The sequence below is a fragment of the Hippocampus bargibanti genome, linkage group LG20, assembly GCF_051943395.1.
Source record: "Hippocampus bargibanti isolate YZ-2025 linkage group LG20, ASM5194339v1, whole genome shotgun sequence".
NCBI classification, from domain to species: domain Eukaryota; kingdom Metazoa; phylum Chordata; class Actinopteri; order Syngnathiformes; family Syngnathidae; genus Hippocampus; species Hippocampus bargibanti.
Genome location: NC_142753.1, coordinates 10,055,244 through 10,082,184, shown reverse-complemented (window position 1 = coordinate 10,082,184; position 26,941 = coordinate 10,055,244). Strand labels below are relative to the sequence as shown.

The 26,941-nt window shown below is 42.4% G+C and overlaps 1 protein-coding gene across 16 annotated transcripts in view; it reads right to left on the bottom strand.

The window, feature by feature from the left end:
- macf1a (microtubule actin crosslinking factor 1a) overlaps window positions 1-26,941 on the bottom strand; it is a 135,095-nt gene that overhangs the window by 49,882 nt on the left and 58,272 nt on the right. For 15 of the 16 annotated variants that reach the window (XM_088987059.1, XM_088987053.1, XM_088987061.1 and 12 more), the window contains 37 exons: window positions 26,733-26,893; window positions 25,935-26,113; window positions 25,722-25,860; window positions 24,637-24,830; window positions 24,398-24,557; window positions 23,258-23,341; window positions 23,031-23,138; window positions 22,836-22,934; window positions 22,540-22,662; window positions 22,284-22,375; window positions 22,070-22,205; window positions 17,092-19,950; window positions 16,867-17,013; window positions 16,540-16,755; window positions 16,315-16,461; window positions 15,628-15,894; window positions 14,009-14,164; window positions 13,269-13,502; window positions 12,757-12,912; window positions 11,701-11,874; window positions 11,381-11,548; window positions 10,617-10,814; window positions 9,737-9,910; window positions 9,540-9,666; window positions 9,261-9,460; window positions 7,997-8,314; window positions 6,824-6,990; window positions 6,591-6,747; window positions 6,402-6,513; window positions 5,604-5,663; window positions 5,258-5,496; window positions 3,982-4,111; window positions 3,701-3,900; window positions 3,096-3,588; window positions 1,811-2,409; window positions 1,003-1,191; window positions 704-913 (listed from right to left, as the gene is read on the bottom strand). In XM_088987059.1, coding sequence (XP_088843185.1) covers window positions 704-913; window positions 1,003-1,191; window positions 1,811-2,409; window positions 3,096-3,588; window positions 3,701-3,900; window positions 3,982-4,111; window positions 5,258-5,496; window positions 5,604-5,663; window positions 6,402-6,513; window positions 6,591-6,747; window positions 6,824-6,990; window positions 7,997-8,314; window positions 9,261-9,460; window positions 9,540-9,666; window positions 9,737-9,910; window positions 10,617-10,814; window positions 11,381-11,548; window positions 11,701-11,874; window positions 12,757-12,912; window positions 13,269-13,502; window positions 14,009-14,164; window positions 15,628-15,894; window positions 16,315-16,461; window positions 16,540-16,755; window positions 16,867-17,013; window positions 17,092-19,950; window positions 22,070-22,205; window positions 22,284-22,375; window positions 22,540-22,662; window positions 22,836-22,934; window positions 23,031-23,138; window positions 23,258-23,341; window positions 24,398-24,557; window positions 24,637-24,830; window positions 25,722-25,860; window positions 25,935-26,113; window positions 26,733-26,893 — 9,572 coding nt within the window. The remainder of the gene's footprint in view (window positions 1-703; window positions 914-1,002; window positions 1,192-1,810; window positions 2,410-3,095; window positions 3,589-3,700; window positions 3,901-3,981; window positions 4,112-5,257; window positions 5,497-5,603; window positions 5,664-6,401; window positions 6,514-6,590; window positions 6,748-6,823; window positions 6,991-7,996; window positions 8,315-9,260; window positions 9,461-9,539; window positions 9,667-9,736; window positions 9,911-10,616; window positions 10,815-11,380; window positions 11,549-11,700; window positions 11,875-12,756; window positions 12,913-13,268; window positions 13,503-14,008; window positions 14,165-15,627; window positions 15,895-16,314; window positions 16,462-16,539; window positions 16,756-16,866; window positions 17,014-17,091; window positions 19,951-22,069; window positions 22,206-22,283; window positions 22,376-22,539; window positions 22,663-22,835; window positions 22,935-23,030; window positions 23,139-23,257; window positions 23,342-24,397; window positions 24,558-24,636; window positions 24,831-25,721; window positions 25,861-25,934; window positions 26,114-26,732; window positions 26,894-26,941) is intronic. The other variant, XM_088987058.1, reaches the window with a different exon arrangement.

The window sequence follows — 26,941 nt, the reverse complement described above, 5'->3', positions numbered from 1 at the left end:
GGTCCACGCTTTGATTTGATACAAATTCAGGATCTTGTGTACCTTGACAACGCGGTTTGACAATCCGTTTAGTTGAATAAAAGAACTTTGTAAAATAGAGATTGACAAAATCAAACAATTTAACTCATTTGCTAGCATTGCCAAATGTATTCGTGAATTAGAAACAGTACGATGTGGAGCGCCATTCCTGAAATTGTCCAGCATTGGATTTTTTTTCCCTATGTTAGCACTTTGTTCCAGCTTTAGCTGTTGTTAAAGCGCTATATAAATCAATATGTATGCATTGTATTGTATTTCGTAACGCCGCCCCCATTTCAAGCTCAGATAACTCCAGACCCATTTAGGAATTAACTCATTGTTTCAGATGAAAGAAGAGAGTCATAAGGTTTGTTATGCTGAATTGCATGTTTATGTAGTCGTAAAACTCAATATTCTGTGGGTCTTGCAATTTGAGGGAAGATGACAAAAACCCTGGCACTGGAGCGGACACATTTTTGCATATCGTATGGCAGTGAATGAATTAAAGCAACAAAATGTTCACTTTTACCCTACATTTCAGATGACTGTGACCAAAAAAAAAGTGAAAAGCAAGCATGCTTTGGTTCTTGTACAATCCAATCCAAACATGATTTAATTTAGTTTCCTTAAGGTGAACTCTCTACAGTGTGAAATAAATCCGATTGCACTAAAAATGACTTGTCACCTTGCCGCCGACGTCTTCAAACTCCTTCTGGGTGTGTTTCGCCTGCTCCTGTAGCCTCTGAGCCCCCTCAGTGTTACCCCCTAACCCCTGAGGGGCATCCTGGACCACCAGTCGTTGTGCTAGGTCGTGCAAGTAGACCACCTGAGGCTGAAGGGATGCTAGGTTTTCTTGCTGGCTCCTTAGTCTATCCAAGCTCTTGGCGCTACAAGCCTGAAATGACAACATTAGGAAGTAAATGGATTGAACGAATTGTCAATCCATCGCAGACCAATTATTGACCATCAATATCTTAAAAGTACCTGAGGTCCAAGCGCCTCCTGGACTTCGATCTGGTGCTTGGCGGCCTCCAGGCGTCTCTCCACTGCCTGCCGACCTTCTTCGAACTCCTTGAGGCGGCTCGAGAGCTCTTCCAGTTGTGACGCGCTACCGAGGAGACGTTCACCCAAGGCGTCCATTCGCCGGTTCAGCTGCGCCTTCTCGTCTCGGACCTTCGGTTTAGCGAACAAGAATAATTTCAGATTAGAAGCCATTTAACAGTTTGAAGGACAGTAAACTTCTCGGATTGGTCATTGATGGAGAATAAGAAGTTATCGCATTTAAAAGTCCCATGCTTAGCTGGCCAACCAAACAATAGGCCAGTAGTAAATGTGAGTGAAACAGACACAGCCCAGTTAAACTGTCATCTTCATCTAGGAGATCTGGCTTTGGACAGCATTTAGGACTTGAAACTCCTTCACAGGAAGACCTCATTAGCCAGGTTACAAATTTACCAGCTCATGAAAAAGACAACCAATTAAAAGATCTGTTTTATTGCTTATAGCTGTTGGTGCTCAGAACGTCCAGAGGCGTGGTATTCTAATCAAGAAAACTATGTTTTACTAATGTATCACTTTAATTTGCATGTACTCTCAATAAATAGCTTGGCAGAGGGCTGTAGAATTCAGGCGTCTGTCATGAATGGCTGCATCTCCTGCCGGCAGTAAAGACAATCTTTCTGGGTCTGAGCCTTCGTCCACAGTGTCGGATCGAACATCTCTGACAGTTATGTATCAGTTGAATTACAAAAAGGCCGCATAGTATGAAAATTAAAAGTAGTAAGGGTCACACCTCATCCTCTCCGACGGAGCATTGCTCCAGGAGCTGATCCGCTGCGAGATTAAAGGCCTCCAGAAGTGTTTGTCGTCTCTCCAAGTCCAAGGTCAGCCCCTTAGCGTTCTGTAGAGCCTCATCAAGACACAAAGGATCGAGCGACGGCTTGATTTCCGCATCTTTCTCCTCGCATCGATCCAGCCAAGGCGCAAATTCAGCCTTGCGCTGCTGGTAGTTTTCCGCTATGCTCAATGCGTTTTTCAGTCTATGTTCCCGCTCTGCGACCCTCCCGTTGACGTCCTCCCAGTCGCGTCGCAAGCGGGTGAGGCGGGATTGCAGAGCAGAACGCTCGTCGCCATCTGCGGGCAGGGCGGCCAGTAACGAGGCACCCTCCGCCTGGATTAATTCATAAGAGCCCCGTTGGGCGGTGACGGAGCGCTGGAGGTCGACGACGGATGACAGTAGCGAACGGAGCGCTTCGGGATGGCAGGGTAGTGCGTCCGGCGATGAGTCGTGAAGCTTCGTTTGCTGGTCGAGCCACGAGCGAACGTCCTCGAACATCTGCTGGAACTGCTGGGTGGAGGACAACGCGGCCTGGAGTTGAGACAGACCGTCCGCTGGGGAGAAGACAACAAGTTGAATATTTTTCAATGTGTTTTTGTTTGATAAGCAGAGCGCTAACTATCAAATACAGGCGCTCGCCACCATACAAACGAGATACGTTCCGAGCGGTTGTTCGTAAGGTGAATTTGTGAGTTGCTTCTGTGCTATGTTTTGTATGTTTAAGTCAAACACTGAATGGGGAAAAAAATATACAGTAAAGTCTCGTTATATCGATATTCAAGGGAGTCCGAAAAAATATCGATATAACCGGGACTATCGATATATCCGACCCTGTTTGCATGTAATTTTCTCCGTGCGTGCATAGAAATAGTATCGATATAACCGGGACTATCGATATATCCGATATCGATATAACGAGACTTTACTGTAATTTCTGAATTACATGCCCGCAGCCATTACTTTTTGTTATGCATCGCGTCCTCCTGGAGCGTCAACTGGGAAGAGGGATTTCCTCCACGCCCACATACTCTATGCAGCCAATCGTAAGCAAGCTCGGCCGGAAAAAGGCGTGCAATACAAAAACTAACTAACAGCATCTCCGTCCGAACATTTTTTGACATACCCGCAAAAAATGTTTGTATGTACCGTTATTCGTTACTCAAATGTTCGTAAGTTGGGGAGCGTCTGTATTTATTTAAAGAATGAAGGAAACGGCGCGATGGTAAATTATTCTCCACACCTGCACGTTCCTCCAAACTCTTAAGCGGGACGCTGACGTTGTCCAGCCTCTTCTTCAGCTCGTCTTTCAAATAAGGCTCAGCCACGATAGCACTTAGCTCCCGGCAAAGTTGCTCGGCCTCAGCTAGCTCGCCGCGCCGCCTCTCCAACTCAGAGCGGATCTCGCCCGTCTCCTGGAGACGCTGCCTGAGCGCCTCCGGTCGAGCGCTTAGCTCCGCCTGTCCGTCCAGACGTTCTGCTAGCGCGGTCGTGCTAGCCGAAAGCTCACGTAAAATTGCGTGGAAGCGCTCGCTGGTTCCTTGTGCTTGGTTGATGTGCTCCGAACGCTGGTCGAGCTTGCTCATCAGGTCACGCCATTGCTGGGAGACCTCCTGCAATTCAGCCCGAACATCCTCCAGCTCCTTGGGGTCCTTTGTTTGCGATAGGATTCCCTCCGCCGACTGAGTGAGTTGCTCAAACTGCGGTCGACGGGTTTCAAACTCCCGTAGCATGAACTACAACAAATGGATGTTTGTCAATGATTTTCAGTGTATTTGTGTGTGATGACGGCTAAAGAAACCTTTTCATCGATGGACTACTCCTGTACGACTGAGAGCTTACACAAACCTGCACTTGTTGCTTCTGCGTATTTAGCATGTTCGGGTCGATGCTAAGCGGGCCAAGCACACTCATCATCAACTCCTTCTCACGCAACCAGGGTGCGAGCTGAGACGCGGCGGCGGCAAAGCTGCCGAGCCGGTCGGCGCAGGCTTCCAGTTCCGCCTGACGCTGCGACGCCGTCTGATTCGCGGAGAGCCAACTGGAGTCTGACGTGGGAGACGGCCAATGGGAAGAGAGGAATTAATGGCTTCTTGACATTCTGACAAATCAGATTTGGTCGTGCATACCGATTTCCTGCAGCTGTTGCCTCCACGCGTCGGCCTCGGGCGAGTCTGGGTTTTCGGCGATGAGCTTCCTCAGGGTTCCTTTCAGCTCCTCCACCTTGGCGGCTTGCTCAGCCAACTCTGACATCAGAGCCTGTTCATCATCGCAGATGACATCTTTATTTGTACTCGCTTTCACGTTTGATTTTGCTTATGTTATTTGATAATAATAATAATAAAACTAATAATACTACTACTACTACTAATAATAATACGAGTAACATTACCAATAATACGAATAATACTACTACTACCACTAATAATAATACTAGTAATACTACTAAAAATACTACTACTAAAAATACAAGTAAGAATACTAGTAATACTAACAATAATAATAGTAGTAATACTAATAACAATAATAATAATAATAATAATAATAATAATAATAACAGCAATTATCACAGTCACAGGATAAGTTTTTCTGTGAGTGAGCAGCGGCAGCCACATGCGCCAGTGTTCACTCAACCCGGAGTTAACTCAGATAGAAAGCTAGCTAGATAGCTCATACATAGCTGGCTACATAATACTACTACTAATACTACGACTACTAGTAATCAGAATCAGAATCAGAATCATCTTTATTGCCAAGTATGTAGAACACACAAGGAATTTGTTTCCGGTAGAACACGCTGCACTAGTATCGTTGTCAAAAAAACTGCTAAGTGGCACTATACAATACTATATAATACTACTACAACTAGTAATAATACTACTACTACAACTAGTAATACTACTACTAGTGATACTACTACTACTACTACAACTAGTAATACTACTACTACTAATAATAATAATAATACTGCTAATAATAATAATAATAATACATTTCATTTATAAGGGCCTTTCAAAACTGTCAAGGTCACTTATTTGACCACAACATCGATGCTGATTCCAGTTAGCCTGTGAATTTCCCTTATTTTGTGATATCATTGGCACCGCCCTACCCACTCTCGAGGACACTGCAAGAATCCAAACTAGGGCGCGTAAAATCCTATAGGACCCTCCGCACCCTGCCCACCACCTTTTCCAGCAACTCCCCTCAGGCAGGCGATTCCACCGATCCATGCGCGCCAAATCCAGAAGACATTTAAACAGCTTCTTTCCCCCCCAAGCCATTAACTGTATAGTGCCTCTTTGCAATTTTTCTTATGATACTAGTGCAGCATGTTCTACCGGAAACAAATTCATTGTGCGTTCGACATACATGGCAATGAGGATGATTCTGATTCGGAATAACCTTGTTCTCCTGAGCCTGCGCGCGCACCACTTCCGGTTTGGATGGCGAGGCCGCGTGTCCCAGCGCGAGGTTCTTCTCTTTGTCTTGCAGCCAGCGTTGCAGCTCCTCCGCGCCACGCCGGGTTCGCTGCCTCTGCTCCAATGAGGTTCGTTGGCGGCCCAGGCGCTCCTTGAGGTCGACGCCAAGGGCTTCGTGGCGGCTGCTGACGTCAGACACGGCTACTTGGATTTCCGTCAAGTCTGAAGGGACACGAAAAGGAATGTGCGCATGGATGACAAATTGTGCTTCATGGTGTGGGTGACATTTTTTTTTTTTTTTTGGGGGGGGGGGGGGGGGGCATTCATACCTTTACAAGTATGAATGCCGTTGACGCTCCCGGGAGCAGAGGCGTTGATTTGGGCAGGAACTGCGAAAAACACATAAAATAAATAAAAGACATAAAATAAATAAAATAAAATAAGTAAAATAAAAAAAAAATCAATAAAATGAGTAAAATGAGGAACATGAGAAAAATGAGAAAAATGAGAATTTGTCAAAATATGTCAAATGAGTAAGTAAGATTAAAAAAATTAAATAAGTAAAATAAATAAAATGAATAAAATGATTAAAACGAGAAAAATGAGTAAAATTAGTAAAGTAAGTAAAATAAGTAAAATCAACAAATAAAATAAGTAAAATAAATCAAATGGCAAAATGAGCAAAATGAGTAAAATAAGTAAAATAAAATAAATAAGTAAAATAATTAAAAAGTAAAATAAATAAAATTAACAAAATTAATAAATAAAATAAAATTAAATAACATTAGATACAATAAAATAAATACAACTTTGGACTATAATGCTATTAGAATCCCAGAGATAAAATGTAAGCTATAAATTGAATGACTGTCTTTTGTGTTGTGTCACAGTATTTGTTATTGTTTTTTTTTTTTACTTCAAGATGGCACCGCGAGAGTGGCTGCCTCTACAGCAGCTCCTGTATTTGTTTTTTCTACTTCTTCCTTTCCTTTTACTTTCATCACTTTGCCGCTGCGAAATGTACATTTTTCAATTGCGAGACTAATCAATACAGTTTTCTGAAAACTGTATTGAATAAAATATTTTTTTTTATAGTTCTGTTCAGAGAATGGAAGAGCTTCTTTTACCCGATTTGTTCTGCGGGGCTGTGATGTCAATGACCTGCGCCTCCAGTTCAGAGCTGCTCTTGTTCAATTCCTGCACCCTGAACGCTTGCGATTCCCACTCCTTCAAAAGCTCCTAAAGGCGGCATTATTAACATCATCATTATAATCATCATCATAATCATCATCACGTGGAGTGTCGGTTGAACCCACCTGCAGTTGCTGCACTCGTCTCTGCAGCGCCTCGGTGTCCATGGCGACCTCCTTGGCGGGGAGCTGCTCCTGTGCAGACTGAAGCCATCTGAGGAGTGAGCCAGAGAGCCCACGGAATTGAAGCAGCTGTTGCTCACAAGCCAAAATGGCCGCCAGTCTGCGGTGGGCAGGAGAAAGAAAAAAAAATACAATAAAATAAAATCCAACATGGCTCCATTATTGTGTTTTCTTACTTTTGGTTGACATCGTCTTCCAGTTGCTTGAAGTTATCTGATATGCCTTTGACATGTTCCAGGAGGCTTTGTGTGTGACCCAAAACTTTTGATGTGCTGACTTCTTCGGCCAGGCTGCAGAAAGACTTCAGCTGAGGAGCTTCCTGTTGCAGCTCCGACTTCACTTCCTGTCACAAAGCAGGTTGAAAATTGATCATATTAATTACAGTGATACCTTGGCTTACGAACTTAATTGGTTCCCAGACAGAGTGTGTAAGGCAAAAAGTGTGTATCCCAAAAATTTATTTCCCGTAGGAAACCATTCAAATGAGAATAATTCGTTCCCAGGTCCCCATAAAACATTATTTTTCTACTTTCTAATTATCTAAGCTTTAAAACAGCCTTAAAACAACACAAAATATACCTTATTTTATGTATTATGAATGTGTTATGGTATTATAATTAAATAAATAAACTGTACCGTCTAATAAAGCCTTTGTGATGGTCGTTGATGGCTTGATGGAATGGAGTGGCGGGTTTCATCAGCATTAAACACTTAATGAGGAACGTAGCCTTGTTCTTTTACCATCTTGGGGAATGATCCCTTGTAGGTGATAATTTTACCTAGTTCCTCATCAATTGAGTTCTGTTTAGCTGGGTTGATAGCTTTTTGCATCAAGTGTACAGATGGCTTGTGCGGGTTATTTGTGGAGCCTGATTGATGGGATGTTTTAACCTTGCAGTCTACACTCTGCCTTTGAACTATCGAAGTTGAAAATAGTCCAAATTTCATTGTTTTCTATCCATTTTGTCACTCTCTCAGTCTCTTTAATGTTTAAACCACCTCCCCTCACTGTTGCGTTCTTGACCAATCACATGGCTTTAACCGACAACTGGGGGCAGGAAATAGAGCACCAAAACAAGCCGGCTGCCATTTTCTTGTTAGAAGGGGCTCGTTCGCAAACGACATATCACTCATTGTGGGAGCTCCATGTGTATCCCGAAAAATAGTTTGTATGCCAAGGTAAAATTGTCATAAATTTAACGTTCGTAAACCAAAAAGTTCGTAAGCCAAGGGGTTCGTAAACAGAGGTATCACTGTATTTCATTCAAACAGATTTTCAGGCTAATTTAGAGAGCTTTTTTTCTGACATTTCAGACTGATGTAATAATCTGCTTTCGTGAACTACTGACCTCCAAATTCTGCCTGTAGTCATTCACGCAGCGGTCAGGCTGCCCCGCCGGGCTCAGAGCTACGGCGCGATTCTGGATGAAGGCCCGCAGGTCGCCGGCTAGTCGCTCGTAGCTCTCCATCCGAGGCAACAACTTTTTAAGTTCCGCCTCCCGCTCCGCTTGGCTGACCTGGGCGGCGGCGAATCGTTGCCGGAGTTCATCCAGCGCCCCCTGCAAACCCGATGCGGTGGGGGCATCGGGGCTTTGGAGCAACTTGGAAACGGATTCCCGCGTGGCCTCTACGCTGCCTTGCCGTGACATGAGCTCCTGGCGAAGTTTCTGGGGAGGGATGCATTTAAAGCATCATGCATTTAAAGGACAACCGCACAAGTTGTGTCCATAATTTGTAAAATCACTTCAAATGACTTCCACTGAGCGTATTTTACAAAGATTCCACCGCTTATAGCTATATTTTACCTTTTAAGACTCGCGCTGAATATTCAGTGACGTCACGAAGGGAATGCCCCTGACCGAGAAAGCGACACACAATGCATTTTGGGTACTTTGTTTGGTCTGAAAACTTCGTGTTGATGGCAAAATTAGAAGGAAATCATTAATAACGCGATGGTGAATCCATGTGTGTTTCAACAAGACTACTATTTGATACTAGTTGACAAAAATTCCCAGCAGACAAATCAGCCCATTTCCAATGGAGCTTGTGCGCCATGTTGTGCATTTTCTGGGACGCTACATTGGAGTCCTGGCGGCTCGAATTGATACGGAAGGACTTCTTTAATCGATTGCAAACATTGATGCTTTCCTCTTCAGAACTATTTGAATCATATTCATAACTGGATGAGTAACAAGAAAGCATCTTCTCCGAATCTGAAGCCATTGTTTTGATTCGAGAGCAAGGCAAGACGTTCCTGCGTGACGTCACAAACAAGGGGGCGGGACCTTCTGAAACTCAGCATTTCCGAGGTCATTTTGAAGTAGTTTTGGGACACTCCAAGTCATTTTTATTGGTGTTTTTCATTTGACTAAAAATATCAGCTTGCGTGTTTTGGGTATTTTACATGGTATAAAACATTTTTCTGATGTCAGTTAGGAAACAAAAAAATGGTGTTGGTTGTCCTTTAACAATCACAACAAATAAAAACAAATTAAAATTATGCTAACAGGCTAGCATTTTAGCAGAATTTCATTCAACCTAGCCTCGTGCTAAATTATTTTCGGTCCCTCGTAGAATTGAGATTAAGACTTCCAAACACAAAGTAAGTCCTACCTGATTCTGAGTGAGGGCGTCCTGAAGCGCCTGCACAGTCGGCTCCACAGGCGCTGGGTTCAGATCGAGTGTGTCGAGCCAAGCCAGCAGAGCCTTCAAGCCCTCTTGCACACTCACTGACTGGGCCACGGCCGTCTGGAGCTGCTTGGCCCGTTCTGAGACGGATGCCGTCAGAGATGAGAACCTTTTCTCCAAACCGTCTGAACAAGATGGAGAGAGAGAACATTTAATGAAGGCAATAGTTCTGTTGCTAATGTGGCGCCGAGGGGAGGTCCGGACCTGAGGCACACAAGATGTCCACAGCCTTCAGGGAGGGAAACTCATCATCCACACTGACCAGAACTCCTCCAGTTCGCTTCACTTTCTCCAATTGAACCGAACGCTCGGCCATCTCATCCTGCAATAACTAAACACGGATAGAAGAAAAATGCTCCAGAAGCTCATCTGGCAACACCGGTTTGGAATTGAGGTCTTACCTGGACTTGCCGTAGGGTGTCCTGCAGTGCTTGGGGGTCGGTGGATCCGCAAGGCTTGGAGATGCTTTGGTTTTGCTCCTGGACGCTCAGCCACGAGTGGAGCGAGACCACCTCATCCTGGTACTGCTGGTAGCGCTCCAATAACCCTGACAGGCGTCCGCCCAACTCTGACGACTGCACAGAAAGATGCATTGCAATAATTATTAGTGTTTTGACAAAAAATATGTATTTATTTATTCATTTATTGATGCATTTATTCATGCATTTATTTATATATAAATTGATTTATTCATCAATGCATTTACGAATTCATTTATGAATTTATTTATGAAATTATTTATTTATGAATTTATTTGTGACTGTATTTATTTATTTATGAATTCATGAATGTATTTATGAATTTGTGAATGTATTTATGAATTTATTTATAACTTTATTTATAAATGCACTTATAAATATACTTATACATTTATTTATAAATGTATTTATAAATGTATTTACGAATTTGTGTATTTGTGTATGTGTATTTGTGAATTTATTTATTTATGTATTTATTTATTGTGTGTTTATTATTATTATTTGATGCATTTTTAATTTACCTTTTAAATGTATTTAATTAACAAATTAAATAATTAATGAGTTTTAAAAGCACATTTTTTCCCCAAAAATATTTTTATGTGTATTCGTCTTTGCCTTGTGTAAGTGTGCATGTTCAACCATGATGCAAATATAACCAAAAATTGCTCAAAACCCAAAGCCAATCCCCCACCCCCATTTGTTTTTATTTTGAAATCACAACTTTTTGCTATGCTCCAGTACAGTACGATGTGACTACTAAATATATTAAAATAAATAAATATTATAAACTAAAAATGTTCACCTTAGCATGGAGTGAGTTGTATCTTTGGTTAGCGTCTTGCAGCTGGTCCGTCACCAGCAGCTTGGTGGCCTCCAGAGCAGCAGCATCACCCGCGCTTTCTTTCTGTTCAAGGGCGCCAAGACATGAGTCCAGAACCTTCTGACCCGAGATGGAAACGAAGCGCAGGTCGGCCTTGTGGCAGATGATGTCCTCGGCCAGCTGTGGAACATTATTTCAACATTTGAATTTGTTCTTGACTGGATGAGAACAATGCAAAAAGCTATGAACCCAGCTAAACAGAACACAATTGATAAGGAACTAGATAAAATTATCGCAGAGAAAGCACCTACAAGGGATCATTCGTCAAAATGGTGAAAGAAGGTTACGTTCCTCATCAAGTGCTTAATGCTGATGAAACCGGCCACTCCATTCCATCAAGCCATCAACGACCATCACAAATGTAAATAAAACCACTTTATTATACAGTACCATTTATTTATTTATTTATAATACCATAGCACATTTATTATATGTGATATAATGTATATTTTGTGTAGTTTTAAGGCTTAGAAAATAGAAAATTATGTTTTATGGGGACCTGGGAACGGATTATTGTCATTTTAATGGTTTCCTATGGGAAATTAATTTTTGGGATACACACTGTCTGGGAACCAATTAAGTTCGTAAGCCAAAGTATCACTGTATTGCGCTAACAGCACCACCCCCAGGTAAATAGAAGTAGTTGCACTTTGTGCCAAGATGCATTTTAATTTGACAACAAAAACCTTTCTGTGCTCGTCCAGTCGGTTCTTCAGTTCTTGAGCGTTCGTTTCGCCTTCCCCCAAACGTTTCAGGTCCTGCTCACAATGTTCCAGCCAGGAGCCCAGATCGCCGTGTTCCTTGAGAAACTTTTTCAGCTCGTCCTTCAACGCCTCGGACTTCCTCAGTTGCTCCTGGAAGCAACAAGATCCAAACGTTAACCGAGAGAAATATTATCCCGAAATTATGATTCTCAAGGTTGCTTATGGATTTCGATAAGACATTCTTTTCTTAAATTATTGTTCCCGTTTTTATTGAAAGAACCAATGATCGTTACTAGCCTAACCTGGCAGGTGTGTAACTTCTGCTGGTGCTCAGCCTGCAGTTGATCCAGCGTTGATCTCAGGCGTCGCTTCTCCTCAGGAGGTACCGTAGAGTCGGGCTGTTCCAGCAGCATGTGAACTGATTGGCCGATGTGGAGAAGCTGTGTCTGCTGTGCCTGCAGACGCTGAAGCTCGGCCTGCGTCGCATACAAGAGCCAAAGGTTGATCACCAAAATGGAGCGATAGAAGAAGTCCAAAATGGCGTTTGGTTTAATATGCCAGCACTGTTTTTGATTGGGAGGAATGTCCAATGCCATTTGACTGTCATCGCTTTGTCGGTGCTGTTGGACAGTCTGCGGCTGGATGGATGCATGTATGGCTTGAGGAACTCGCGGTGACAAAAACGCAGCTTCAGCGCAGAGCGCCGATGCGTATGTGGAGAAGTCGCAGCTTGGAATTGAAGCGGATTTACGTGGGATAGGATTTTTGAGGTTTTTTTCGTCAATGGATGCTACAGCTTTGTGTTGGCTTTTAACATTGAGCTTGTAGCAGACGTGCACATTCCACCATGACGTCCCTGATCCACTGGTGAAAAGGACACTTTGATCCAGAACTGCTTCATGCAACAAAGAGGCTGCAGAAAGTGCTTAAGATTGAATGACTGTCTTTGTGTCATATTATTTTGTTTTTTTTTTATTTCAAGATGGCGCCGCGAGAGTGGAGTACTTCTTCCTTTCCTTTTCATAACTTTGTTGCTGTGAAATGTGAATTTCTCCACTGCGAGACTAATATAGGCTAATATAATCCAATCCAATTACAGTAAAGTGTCGTTATATCGATATCGGATATATCGATAGTCCCGGTTATATCGATACTATTTCTATGCACGCACGGAGAAAATTACATGCAAACAGGGTCGGATATATCGATAGTCCCGGTTATATCGATATTTTTTCGGACTCCCTTGAATATCGATATAACGAGACTTTACTGTATGTTCTTCACAAAATGTGTTAGCCATAGTGTTTTTTTTTTAATGAGACAATGTTGATAGATATTACAACACAGAATGGCCGTACCTGCAGCGCCCCCGTGTGGGACGTGACGGTGGAATCAGGGTGCGCTAAGGGCAGGTCGGGAAAGTCTTGAGCTGTTGATTGGTGAGCGGCGGCTAAGTCCTTGAGCAGGGAGTTCATCTGGTTCTGCGTCTGCTGCAGCTCTTCAAAGGCTTTCGCCTAACAAAAAATATTGCCAATTGTCATTTAAAGGACAACCGACACCTCCGGACAAGTTGTTTCCATAATTTGTAAAATGGCTTCAAATGACTTCTACTGAGCGTATTTTACAAAGATTCCACCACATATAGCTATATTTTACATTTTAAGACTCGCGCTGAATATTCGGGAAGTCTTGTTTTCCAGTTGATGACGATGCCTGACGTGACGTCACGTCTGGAACGCACAACCGAGAAAGCGACACACAATGCATTTTGGGTACTTTGTTTGGTCTGAAAACATCGTGTTGATGGCGAAATTAGAAGCAAAACACATAAATAACGCAAAGTGTGATGAAATCCAAAACGTCATCTTACCCTTTGCGTGTTGTGCTGCAACGTGGTGTCAATTGTAGTTTCCACCTCATTCACGGCGGCGTCGGTCGCCTCCGCCAAGGTGGAGTACTGCTCCTTCATCCGCACCAGTTCTACCTGCAGGGACTCTCGCTCCTCCGCACTCAAACTTTCCCCTTGCTCAGCCAGTAAGTCCTCCACAGAGCGGATGGCTTCGGCGACTTCTTTCGATCGTGTTTGGAGGTCCTTCTGCACTTCCTGGAAAGAGACGTGCACTAAGACCTTTGCTGTAGGGTAAACATTTGAGTTTAGTTCAATTTGAAATGAAAATACAAGCAAGTGACCAGCTATTAATGATGTTTCTAGTGTGTCTGCTTGTATCTGTTGCTGTTGCAATATCACATTTTCCAATATGTAAAACCCAGAACTCTTTGAGACACTTTATGCAAAAAGCTATCCATTCCATCAAGCCATCAACGACCATCAAAAAGGTAAATAAAACAACTTTATTATACAGTACAGTTTATTTCTTTAATTATAATACCATAGCACATTTATTATACATAAAATAAGGTATATTTTGTGGTTTAGAAAATTAGAAAGTAGAAAATTACGTTTTATGGGGACCTGGGAACGGATTGTTCTCATTTTAATGGTTTCCTATTGGAAATTATTTTTTGGGATACACACTTTTCGCCTTACACACTGTCTGGGAACCAATTAAGTTCGTAAGCCAAGGTATCACTGTACTTGAGATTTTGCACCTTTAGATTTTTTTGCCTGTCCTGCAGGACGCTCACGTCATCCGATTCCGCTGTCGATTCTACTCTTTGATTTGCCAAAATGGCGGCGGCTCCTCCCAACCAGGCTTTGAGATCTTCCAGTTTGTGAGAACATTCCACTTTCTGTTGCAGGACAACCTGAGGAGATGGAGAACCACAACAAACAGACAAATAATAAATATTTTGTTGATAAGGAATATTAGCTCCAGTGTTGTGTCCAAGTCATGAGCATATTGTGTCCAGATACACACTCACACTGACATCAAAATAAGAATGACAATAACAACAGCAAAAATAAATACATAAATAAATAAAAATCTTTATTTTTGAAGTCCCTCCGCATCACCAAATAAATAAGCGCTGGGTAAAGACCAAAATGGGTGTGAGGAAGCTGTTACCGCGGCAACGCAAGTGTCTCCCGTTGGCGGCCATCTGCAAGAGGCAAGGCAAACATGTTAATCACAAGGGTGTAAGCACATCATGCGTGATGGGAGAAACACTTGTGATGTGATAGTTAGCTGGTGAGTGAGTCGATATGAGAGGAGCGCGGTAGGGGGGGGGGGGGTCAATAATGATTTTCTTTTCTTAAAGGACAACCGACACCATTTTTTTTTGTTTCCTGACATCAGAAAAAACGTTTTATAGCATCTATAATACCCAAAACATGCAGGGTGATATTTTTAGTCAAATGCAAAACACCAATAAAAATGAGTTAAAGTGTCCCAAAAGTACTTCAAAATAACCTCGGAAATGGTGAGTTTCAGAAGGTCCCGCCCCCTTGTTTGTGACATCACGCCAGGACGTCTTGCCTTGCTCGAGAATCAAAACAATGGCTTCAGATTCGGAGAAGATGCTTTCTTGTATGTCATCCACTTATGAATATGATTCAAATAGTTCTGAAGTGGAAAGCATAAATGTTTGCAACTGATTAAAGAAGTCCTTCCTGTATCAATTCGAGCCGTCTGGACTCCAATGTAGCGTCCTAGAAAATGCACAAGATGGCGCACAAGCCCCGTTGGAAATGGTCTGATTTGTCTGCTGGGAATTTGTGTCAACTAGTATCAAATAGTAGTCTTGGTGAAAACACAACGATTCACCATCGCGTTATTTATGTGTTTTTCTTCTAATTTCGTCATCAACACGGATCAACAAGAAGTTTTCAGACCAAACCAAGTACCTCAAAATGCATTGTGTGTCGCTTTCTCGGTCAGGGGCGTTCCTGATGTGACGTCACGTCAGGAATCGCCATCGACTCGAAAACAAGACTTCCTGAATATTCAGCGCGAGTCTTAAAACGTAAAATATAGCTACATGCGGTGGAATCTTTGTAAAATGCGCTCAATACAAGTCATTTGCAGTGATTTTACAAATTATGGACACATCTTGTCCGGAGGTGTTGGTTGTCCTTGAAGGAACCTTTATTTCAGCACCGGGAAGAAAAATTGAAACGTCATGTCTTTCTAAATTAGTGGCCCAATGACCACTAGCTTGCTAGTAAACAGATGGTTGAATGATTCTGGATGTTATAATTGGTAGTTTTCAATGTTAATAAGAAAAAGCCAACAAACCACAATGACCCGCTGATTTTTTTTCTTCCAAACCTGTTTCTCCTTCAGCTTGACCTGGACGTCACCTCTCCTTTCCTTCTGATGCCGCCATTCCTCCTCATGCTTTCGCTGAGCGGCTGCCCGGGCCCTAGCGTGCCCCGTCGCACCGTGGAAGGCCTTTTGCAGTTGCTGCAGCTGCCCCAGGAGGCGCCTGCTCTGCTGGGGCGTCAGGTCCTGCGGCCACTCCGAAACAAAAAGTTGGACGTCCGAAGCCACTTGGGCTACTTCGTCAGAGCGAGACGTCAGGGTGCTTTGAAGATCCTGGGAGAGGAAACGGCAAAGACAAATAATACACCAAAAATAAATAAACAAACAAACAAATAAATATATAAATAAATTAAAACAAAGAAAAATAAAAAATAAACAAAAAACAAAAATAAATATAAAATAAAAAAATTAAGATAATCACAAAACGAAAAATTTTACAAAAAATAAAAAAGCAAATGCAAATAAAAATAAATTAAAATAAACAATAAAACAAAAACAATAAAAACAAACAAATAAAAAATAAAATATTAAAAAATAAAAAAACAATTAAAAAAACAAATAAAACAAAATAAAAAAATAAATTAAAAAAAGAAATGCAAATAAAAATTAAAATGCAAATAAAATAAAAAATTAAAAAAATTAAAACACATTCCATTTCATTAAAATCAGGGCATCGTAATGGTAAACCTTTACCTCGGAAAGACGCAACTGACGCAAAAGTCGACCATCTTCATCCAGAGTTTCACTCCCTTCGTTTGCAAGTCCTTCCGTCTCTCTCACCCAGGAGAGCAGATCCTCTACTCGACTTCCGAGTGAGTTCAGTTCAGCTTCAACAGTCTCCTGAGAGATGAAGATACATTTTAATATTGAATATTTATTCATATACATGACAAAAAAAATCACTTATGTTTGTTGTACCTTGTATGAATCTCTACGTTCTCTCAGATTTTGCAACATCTCCTCAGAAAGTGTTTTAGTCGCCTGGTACGCTCGTGTCAAAGTCTTTTGGTCATTCTCCAAAGTTATAAGGAGCTGGGGAGGAACATCTCCATGGTGGGGCATTATGAGCTTCTGGGCATCCTTCACTACGGTGGTGACCTCAGGTTCTAGTTCTCGTAGCTCCACTTCCAGATCCTGATCGTAAAATGCAAGTTAACAAGTGACGGTCAAGAGTGCGAAGCTAAAACAAGACTAGATAACCGTAACCTTCACTGAGATTCCAAACCAAATCCAATTACTACACACCTGTGTCCGCCTGATGATGTCATCCAAGGCGACGAGACTGCATCCGATCGACTGCTGCTGGAGCTGCTTGCGTTTGACGTCCAGGTGTCTGACCCTGGAAACAAGCGCTACGATCCTTTGGTCGCACTCCTGATGCCCTTGTAACAACTTTGGGAACAGAAGATAAATGAATACATTGATGGAACGCTTTTTAGAATAATTTCAGATGTTTTTGAAGCTGTCTACCTTGCCAGAAACGGATTCCGCTTCATTTTCACTTGGTATCACTTGGAAACCATCTGCTGTGCCTTGACTGGCAAAAATTGGAGGTGACAGAGGAGGTTCTCCAGATCTGGAGTTACCGGATGGCTTAACTTCAAGACCTCTGGTTGCCTCAGATGGTTGACTCTCGTTCTTCTGTTGTTCTGCTCCTGTGCCGCGAACAACAGACTGAGCTTCTTCGGGATGATGATGATGTGATTGTCTCGCGAGTTCCTCCAAAGAATCAGCAACTAACGTCTTCTCTAAAGGCTTTTCTTCAAAAGCGTCACCCTTCGGTTCCTCGGGGTGTTTTGGATCTGCACTTGGTTCGGCAGGCTGGGCTTTGAAACGCTTGGACTTTTTATTTTGTTTACTCTCTGCTGGCTTTGCAGCTGTAACCTGCTCCTTCGCGAAGTTCTCATTGATCCAAACATCTGCGTTTTCATTGCCACTCTTGAGATTTTCTTCTGGATCAGTGTTCTCTTCCCTCTTCCCGACTTCCTCAACAACCTTCGTTTCACTGATTCCAGCTTCAAACACCTTCCTGAGGTCGCTCCCTCTGGGTTTCATCTTCATGGTGGGCTTTTGCGCATCCAGCATACTCGCTTTTGAAGTTACCTCCGGTTTGCTATTTCCGATCACATCTGGACTGCTAGTTGATTGTTGTAGCTGCTTCGTCGTCCTTGACTGAGGTTCTTCAGCTTTTCGTTTCGGAGCTGTAACATTCCCATGGTCAGTTTCTATCTTTTGGTTTTGTTTTATCACATGAAGTTCAGAATTTGGTTCTTTCTGTGATTCAGTTTCATCCCCTTGGTGAGCGCCAAATGTCTTGTCGTGACTCGACGATGCTTTTCCTTGCTGACAGGTTTCAGGTCCAACTTTGATTTCTGTTTGCTGCGTTTTGTAGTCTTCCTCTGCTACTTTTGCCTTCTTTTTACTCCTCTTCTTTTTCTTCATTTTACTTTCTCTATCCAAAGACTCCAATAGCAGTTCTTGCTTTGTTTTCTCTCTTTCGGTATCGTTCTTCTCGACGTCACCTATCCTCCTTTCCTTGCTAATTGTTCTTAGTGGCTCAATTGATGAACCATTTGTGATCTGGATCAATGTACTTCTCTCAACCATGAGTGTAGAGTTTTGAATTGACATCTGTCCTTTTTCCTTCATACTTTGGTCAACATCCGTCACATCTTTCTCGAACATCTGTCCATCTTTTTCCTTCATACTTTGATCAACATCCGTGTCATCTTTCTCAATAAACATGTCATGTGCTAGAATTGATTCTGGAACATAACTTTGACCCTTTTGCCCATCTGTGACATTTACTTGTGATTTGTCTGCAGCTACAGGTTGCACAATCATTTTTATCCCATCAATTTGCCGCACTTCCTCCATCAGTAGCGGTTTTGGCTGCTGGGAAGTGGAAGGAGACTTGGTTCCAATGCAAATATTGTCTGTTTCACCATCTTTGGGTTCTTCGACATACCGCACACTTGATTCAACTTCACTTGCACTCACATGTTTTTGGTCATTTTTCGGCTCCACTGTCGGCAGACCATCAACGGGATCCATATCTGGCAACTTCTCAGGTTTACCATCTGATTTTTTGCCATCCTCTTCCGTAACCCTTTTGTTCACATTAGAGTCACATTCGTGAATCCACAATGCGTCAAAAACTTTGGGTATGCTTTGTCTTTGTTCATCTGTGCTTTGTTGACTTTTTTGTAGTTGATCTGCAGGTGTTGGGTCAGGAATTTTATCTAAGCTACTGAATTGCAATAAGCTTTCCTTCATCATCCGTTTTTGGGGATCGGTGGGACAAGTAGAATGAATTTTAAAGGTCAAACTGTTTTTAGGTGCTACATCATTCCTCGCTACTACCTCTACCATCTTATATTTGTCATTTGGTTTTAGGTGTTCATCCTCATCAGATGCTATGGAGTCAGTCGGTGGACAATCAAAGTCTTGGACCGACAGAATCTCTGGGGTCGCATCTGACTTTGCAGTGACTTCTTCGTTAATATCTTTGTCACATGCTTGAATGGATTCCTGAACCAAATGTTGAGATGTACGTCCTTGTTCATTTGTGTTTATCTGCAAGTCATCTACAGTTTTTGGTTTCAGAATCGTCTTCGCTGTAGCCATCTGCGGTACGGCCTCTTCTAGGGCTTGCTGTATTCTCTTTTCAACATTTGCAGCAAAGTTACTCAACAGGTCGATGGACTGATCTGACTCCCGATCGGTTAGGTCTTCAGGGAATATGCCAACTTTACTATCAGAGCGGAGGCAGATGCTTCCTCCAGGTTGTTGTTTGATAGGAAGCAGGAGAAACCCTGAGTTGTCATCTGGGATGCAGCGCAGTAGCAACTCTCTATGATTTACTTTCTCAGCTGTGTTTGGATCTATCAGCTCTCTGCGTTGCAGTCTGGCCTCAAGCTTGGTCTGAAGGCTCCTTGATGACAAAAGCTTCAAGTCTTCTTCTCGCGTTAAAATTTCGAGAATGCCAAGTCCTGCCTTCTCTTGAATAAGTCCCGCGTCCACGGCTGACGATAACGCATGGACATTCAATTGTTGGCCATGTATTGCCGATTCTACCAAAAACAAAGTGTTCTCTAATTCTGAGAGGGACTGCCTGGTGTGAGCATCAATCAAACCTCTCGTTAGACTTTCATCCAATGAGAGGACGATAAGGGAGTCGGGAGACAGGAGCCCCCCCGTGGTGACAAATTGGGTTTCCAGGAGAATACGAGTCGTGTCTTGGTCAATCAGACCACGTTGGGCAGCTTGGAACACTGAGAAGGTTTCCAAACTTCCCAGATCGAGCACGCCGGCAATGCAAGGTGGCACCTAACCAAAAAAAATGAAATAACATATAATTTGTTCCCGGGATATACAACACAGATATGCATTTTTTTAACGTTATATATTTGAAGATAGTTTAGCTTTAAGGATTCCTGACAGAAAACTATGCTAAATAACAGTAACTATATACAGTAGTTACTGCCAGTACTTGTAATGTCACTAAATATGACGACTATCAATAATAATCATCATAATAAATCGGATTTAAATAGCAAACAGAAACACATTGATTTGTTATTTTTAACTCATTCGCTGCCAGACAATGTGCAAATATGCGTCCACTCCAATGCCAGGGTTTTTGTCATTTTCACTCAGATTTCAAGACCCACAGAATATTGAGTTTTAGGACTACATAAACATTCAAGCAGTGTAAGAAGCACTACGCTCTCTTCTTTCACCAGAAAAAAAGTTATTTCCAAAGTTATATAGGTCTGTAGTTATGAGCTTGAAATGGGGGCCGCTGTACAAAATACAAAATACAATACAATACATTCATATTCAAAGTCAAAAGTCAAGTCAAAGTCAGCTTTATTGTCAAATATGCATGACATCCAGCACAGATGAAATTACTGTCCTCTCGGTCCCAACGTGCAAGGCACTTATAATGACTTTGACAAACATAATAGACACGAAATGTGTGGCAGCGAATGAGTTAATCTCCAGATAATTATCGAATCTCTAATTATAAAGTAAAATCTGCACAAAAATAAGCACATAAAGAAAATATTTTAGCATATATTTAGGCAACAAAAATAAGCAAGCAGTACTTACCAACTGGTAGAAACACACGGCGAATGGGCAGAATGCGGTGCGGCACGGCGTGAGAAGCTGATGTTAGCGTTGTGCATGCCACTCTCCATCGTGACCCCTAAACACTACTTTTTTTGTTTTAATATTTCATAAACCCTAAAGAAAAACTGACTAACGTCCACAACGCTCCTTTGTGGCTGCTTGCTGTTAGTGGTTGTTGTCAAGCGAAATGCTTGCCGAAGAGTGACACACTGTTAGAGAATCAAATAAAATCGGACAAACGTACACACGAGGAAATATTTGAGATCTGGACACAACATGCTCATGGTGAGGGTGTTTTGTTTGTTTTTTTGCATAGCTGCACCAATATTGCACCAAACACACACAAAGAACAAAGCAAAAAAATTCAGATCCATTTGTATCAGTGTATGCAATGTTAAGTAATTGTTTAACTTTTATGTTAATTGGGGGATTACTGTATACCCACAGGGTACTTAATTAGGTCCCTTCGCATAATAATAATGAAGTTGAAGCTAGGTACAGTGATACCTTGGCTTACAAACTTAATTGGTTCCTAGACATAGTGTGTAAAGCGAAAAGTGTGTATCCCAAACATTAATTTCCAATAGGAAACCATTAAAATCAGAATAATCCGTTCCCAGGTCCCCATCAAACATTATTTTTCAACTTTATAATTATCTAAGCCTGAAAACTACACAAAATATACCTTATTTTATGTATAATAAATGTGCTATTGTATTATAATTAAAGAAATAAACTGTACAGTATAATAAAGTCGTTTTATTTAACTTTGTGATGGCCGTTGATGGCTTGATGGAATGGAGTGTCCGTTTCATCAGCATTAAACACTTGATGAGGAACGTAATCTTCTTCTTTCACCATCTTGAGGAACGATCCCTTGTAGGTGCTTTCTCTGCCATAATTTTATCTCGTTCCTCATCAATTGTGGCAGCTCCGTGTTTATCGCGATAAATAGTTCGTATGCCAAGGAAAAATTTTCAGAAATTTAACGTGCCTAAAACAAAAAGTTTGTAAGCCAAGGGGTTCGTAAACCGAGGTATCACTGTCCATGTTTAGCTCTGTTGTTCAATTGAAGGCCTGGTGTGATTAATGACATCAGCAGCTCGGCAGACGTGACTGGATGTGATGAAAATGACACCATGTATTCATGAGATGAGGTTGGTGGTGAAGTTAATGACACAAGTGCAGGCGATGGGGAAATAAATGACATGATCATTTGTACACACGCAGCATTGTGAACAAAACCACATGCAGTCACACACGCGTCGTCTTTGTGAGTGATGTGATGAGTCAAAGTGACTTTTTCGCCCACCTTCCTCTCTTCCTCCCGAGCCAGTTGCTGCTCCAGTTGCTGCATCTGCAGCATGGAGGACTCGCACATGTCACGGTAAGTGGACGTCAGCTGGTCCAGCTGCGCCTCCACGTGGGCGCGCTCCTCCGGGGACAGCCTGCGGACGGGTTTAGATGGCGGGGTTAGATGGCGGAAGCTGTGAGGGTGGATGTGGAGTGGGCGTGAAGGGACATACTTGGAGGCTTGTTTGGAAAGGAGAAAGACCTGCGTGCTTCTGATGGCTTCGGCAACATCGTCTTTCTTGGCGGCTAGTTGCTCGCTGATGGCCTGTCGGGAAATAATAATCGATATATACAATGGTAGCGGCTTTCCTTTTATGTCATCCATGATGTGCGCAAAATGTGTCCAAGGGTGGTTGCGTTTAAAAATTAGTGTCAACCGTGTGACAGTACATAATAAATTGCAATCGCAATACTGGGAGAAGCGTTTACCTGCTGCGCAGCGAGTGACGACTCAGCGTTGGGGCCTCCGGACCGTCCCTGAAGACCTTCAAGCCATGCCAGGAGGTCTGACACCTGACCCATCCTGGCCTCCTTCTCCTCCTCCACCTCTTTCTGCATGCACGGGAGCAATGATTATCGCTTCCACCAAAACGCCCATTGCGGATTGTGTTATAAATCCATAACCAACATTGGCAGGATTACAGGTAAGTCACAAGCACACAAGAAAATAGCTCAAAATTGCCTTCGATCCCCATGAAATACATATTTCATAACTAAAATCTCACTTCTTCCTCTTCGATTCGTCTGAGAGCATCACTGATGTATTTGACGTGCTGCGTCGTCAATGTGACTAATGCTGTGTAGCGTGTGCGCAGATCCATAAACTGGAGGGAATAAAAAGAGACAAAAAAAATCCTTTAAAAAATATGAATGAAATGTATTTATATATGAACATAAATTTCAAATGAATGTGCTCCGACCTCCTGAGTGATGGCGTCAGAGGAAGAGTGCATCCTCCTCCTTTTCACTGGTGACTTGTGAGTGGACTCCACAAAGGCTCGGAAAGTCATCAACTGAAGCTCGTAATCCTGCATGGAAAATCAATCAATTGAATTGATCACATCACCTTTTCATTAAATCAGCGTCTGTGCTGATTGGTCATATGAAAGTGACAAATTAAATTATGATTATAAAATTACACAGTTACCTTGACTGAGGTGCTGTAATGTTTGGAGTGAGCCTGGCAATCATCCAGTTTGGTCTGATTGTCTTCAATCTCAGCAACCAAAGCCTATTAGATCATAATATAATCATTATATTAACATCATTATTGCTACTGCATACAAACAATATCATGATAAGTAATCAACATTACCGGTACATAAGTCAACATTTTTTTTGAACCTAAACCTTTGTTTGCTATTAATGTAAACTTCAATAAATGAAAGAATCAACGAATGAATGGTCAGATAGCTAGTCAGATAGAGGGTCAGTTGGATAGTTAGATAGGCAGATACAGAGTCAGATAGTCAGATCATCAGGTTGTCAGATCATCAGATAGTCAGACTGTCAAATAGAGTTGGATAGTTAGATACATATAGTTAGATACATAGTCAGATAGTCAGATCATCAGGTAGTCAGATAATCAGATAGTCACGCTGTCAGATAGATAGTCTGATACATAGTCAGATCGTCAAATGGATAGTCAGATAGTCAGACTGTAAGATAGAAAGTCCGATCGTCAGGTAGTCAGATACATAGTCAGATCGTCAGATGGATAGTCAGATAGTCAGATAGTCAAATCGTCAGATAGTCAGGTAGCTAGTCAGATAGTCAGTTGGATAGTAAGATATGCAGATACAGAGTCAGATAGTCAGATCATCAGATAGTCAGACTGTCAAATAGAGTTGGATAGTTAGATACATAGTCAGATAGTCAGACAGTCAGATCATCAAGTAGTCAGATAATCAGATAGTCACACTGTCAGATAGATAGTCTGATACATAGTCAGATCGTCAAATGGATAGTAAGATCATCAGGTAGTCAGGTACATAGTCAGATCGTGAGATGGATCGTCAGATAGTCAGACAGTCAGATCATCAAGTAGTCAGGTACATAGTCAGATCGTCAGGTGGATAGTCAGCTCATCAGACAGATAGTCAAATCGTCAGATAATCAGATCGTCAGATTGACAGATGACTAAATAAATAAATGAAATGACAAATGAAAAAAAAAAAAAAAGATAAACAAATAAATTAACAAATAGACCAGACAGACAGATCATATCCGAGTGTATAAACACTGTTCATACTATTTGTAAGTATCATCAGACCCCGTGTGGACTGACCGTCTGCTGTGCCAGTTGCTCGGAGAGCGCCTTGCTATCGCTGGTCCCGGCCGGTGTCTTCTCCTGACGCTCGGTGGTCTCTTGGATCCACGTCATCAGCTCCGAGTGTCCGTCTCTGTACTGCTGTAGAAACGACGCGATACCTTGCAGCTCTGCCCGCCTGTGCTCACGAGACAAAGCACATACAAAAATAAATATCGATATAATAATCAACTATATGATGAGTGAATTGCACCGACCGTGTTTCGATCTGTTTTTTAACACTACACCACCGCTCCGCCGCCTGACTGGTTCGTTCCTGGTAGCGCTCCAGCTCGGGGTAGCGGTCCGGGTGAAGGGTGGCGAGATGGTTCGTCGCCTCTTTTGCCCTGAGGAGGTCCGACTGAAGGGATTCGAAGACACCCTCCTGCTCAGAGAGCTCGCACTGCCACGTCTACAAAGAAAGGGGGAAAAAAAAGCTCTAGATCGATCACTTCATTATGAGACATTACGGGACTTTAAAGGACAACCGACACAATTTTTCTGGTTCCTAACTGACATCAGAAAAATGTTTTATAGCATCTAAAATACCCAAAACGTTAACACGCGGCTGATATTTTTAGTCAAATGCAAAACACCAACAAAAATGACTTAAAGTGTCCCAAAACTGCTTCAAAATGACCTCGGAAATGGCGAGTTTCCGAAGGTCCCGCCCCCTTGTTCGTGACGTCACGCCAGGATACTCCAGACACAAAACAATGGCTTCAGAGAATACAGATTCGGAGAAGATGCTTTCTTGTTACTCATCCAGTTATGAATATGATTCAAATAGTTCTGAAGAGGAAAGCATAAATGTTTGCAATCGATTAAAGAAGTCCTTCCGTGTCATTTTGAGGCGTCTGGACTCCAATGTAGCGTCCCAGAAAATGCACAAGATGGCGCCCAAGCTCCGTTGGAAATAGGCTGATTTGGCTGGTCGGAATGTGTCAACGAGTATCAAATAGTAGTCTTGGTGCAACACACAACGATTCACCATAGTGTTATTTATGTGTTTTTCTTTCTAATTTCGCCATCAACACGATGTTTTCAGACCAAACAAAGTACCCAAAATGCATTGTGTGTCGCTTTCTCGGTCAGGGGCATTCCCTCTGTGACGTCACGTCAGGCATCGTCACCAACTCGAAAACAAGACTTCCTGAATATTCAGCACGAGTCTTAAAACGTAAAATATAGCGATATGCGGTGGAATCTTTGTAAAATACGCTCAGTAGAAGTCATTTCAAGTGATTTTACAAATTATGGACACAACTTGTCTGGAGGTGTCGGTTGTCCTTTAACACCTTACCCCCAATTGATCTCGAAGACTTTGGATAGCCGCCGTGTCTGCAGGAATGATATCCTCTTCGCTCAGCCTGCTCTCATATTTCTTGACCTGATTCTCCGCCTCTTCCATGCAGCGTAACAGCACATCAACGGTTTTTAATCTGTCCAGGAAAACACACAAACTATGTAACGGAACGAACTTTGTTGAGCTGCATTTAAACTTGAGCGCACTGACTTTTGCAGAAAGACAGATGAGAGGTGGTGCAGCTCGTCCATCATCTTCACGGCTTGGTTGAGCTCCGAGCGCAAGGCGGGGACGCTCGAGAATCCAGGCTTCTCAACCATGAAGGCAACGCAGGTTTGAGACACGGCGCCCAAGTTAGAGCGAAGAGCCTCGAGGTCACACTCCAGTTTCTGCAAATAAGGGAGTATATATATTTTTTTGTGTGTGAAAAATGCTGTATTACGTACAGTATGTATTTATGTATGTATGGATTTTTTTTATTTATGTATTTATTTATCTATCTGCTTTTTTTATTTTAAGAAATAAAGTTTTCACGTCACAATTAACTCATTCACTACCAGACAATGTGCAAAAATGTGTCCACCCCAGTGCCAGGGTTATTGTCATCGTCACTCAAATTGCAGTACCCGCAGAATATTGAGTTTCAGGACTACATAAACATTCAATGTAGCATAAGAAATTGTAGAAGCTTTTCTTTCATCCGAAAAAAAAGTTAATTCCTAAATTATGTGTGTGTGTGGAGTTATCTGATCTTGAAATGGGGGCGGCTGTGCAAAATGCAATACCATATTGATTTATATAGAGCTTTAACAACAGCTGAAGCTGGAACAAAGCGCTAACATGGAAAGACGGGAAATGCTGCCCCCTCGTGGAAGGGAAAAACATTGCCAGTGGTCTGACCAGGGCTTTATCGGCACCCCCAGAAAGAAAAACTAAAACGAAACCCGAAAAAATTTGGGAATGGCAGTGAATGAGTAAAACCGTACAAAGGAAAAACCCCTAAGTGACCTTCTGTTCGGCGATCCTGACGCCATTAGCCGCAGTGTCGTCCGCGAGCCGGCTCGCAGTCTGTATGGCGCTGATCAATCGCTGCTCGGCCTCGTTGAGACGCAGGGTGACGTTCTGCAGCTCGGACATATACGTGCGAGACAGCGTCTCGTCTTTCTCCTCTGAAAGCACACGAAAGGCCACGTTAGCTTCGGTGAGCACTCGGGAAG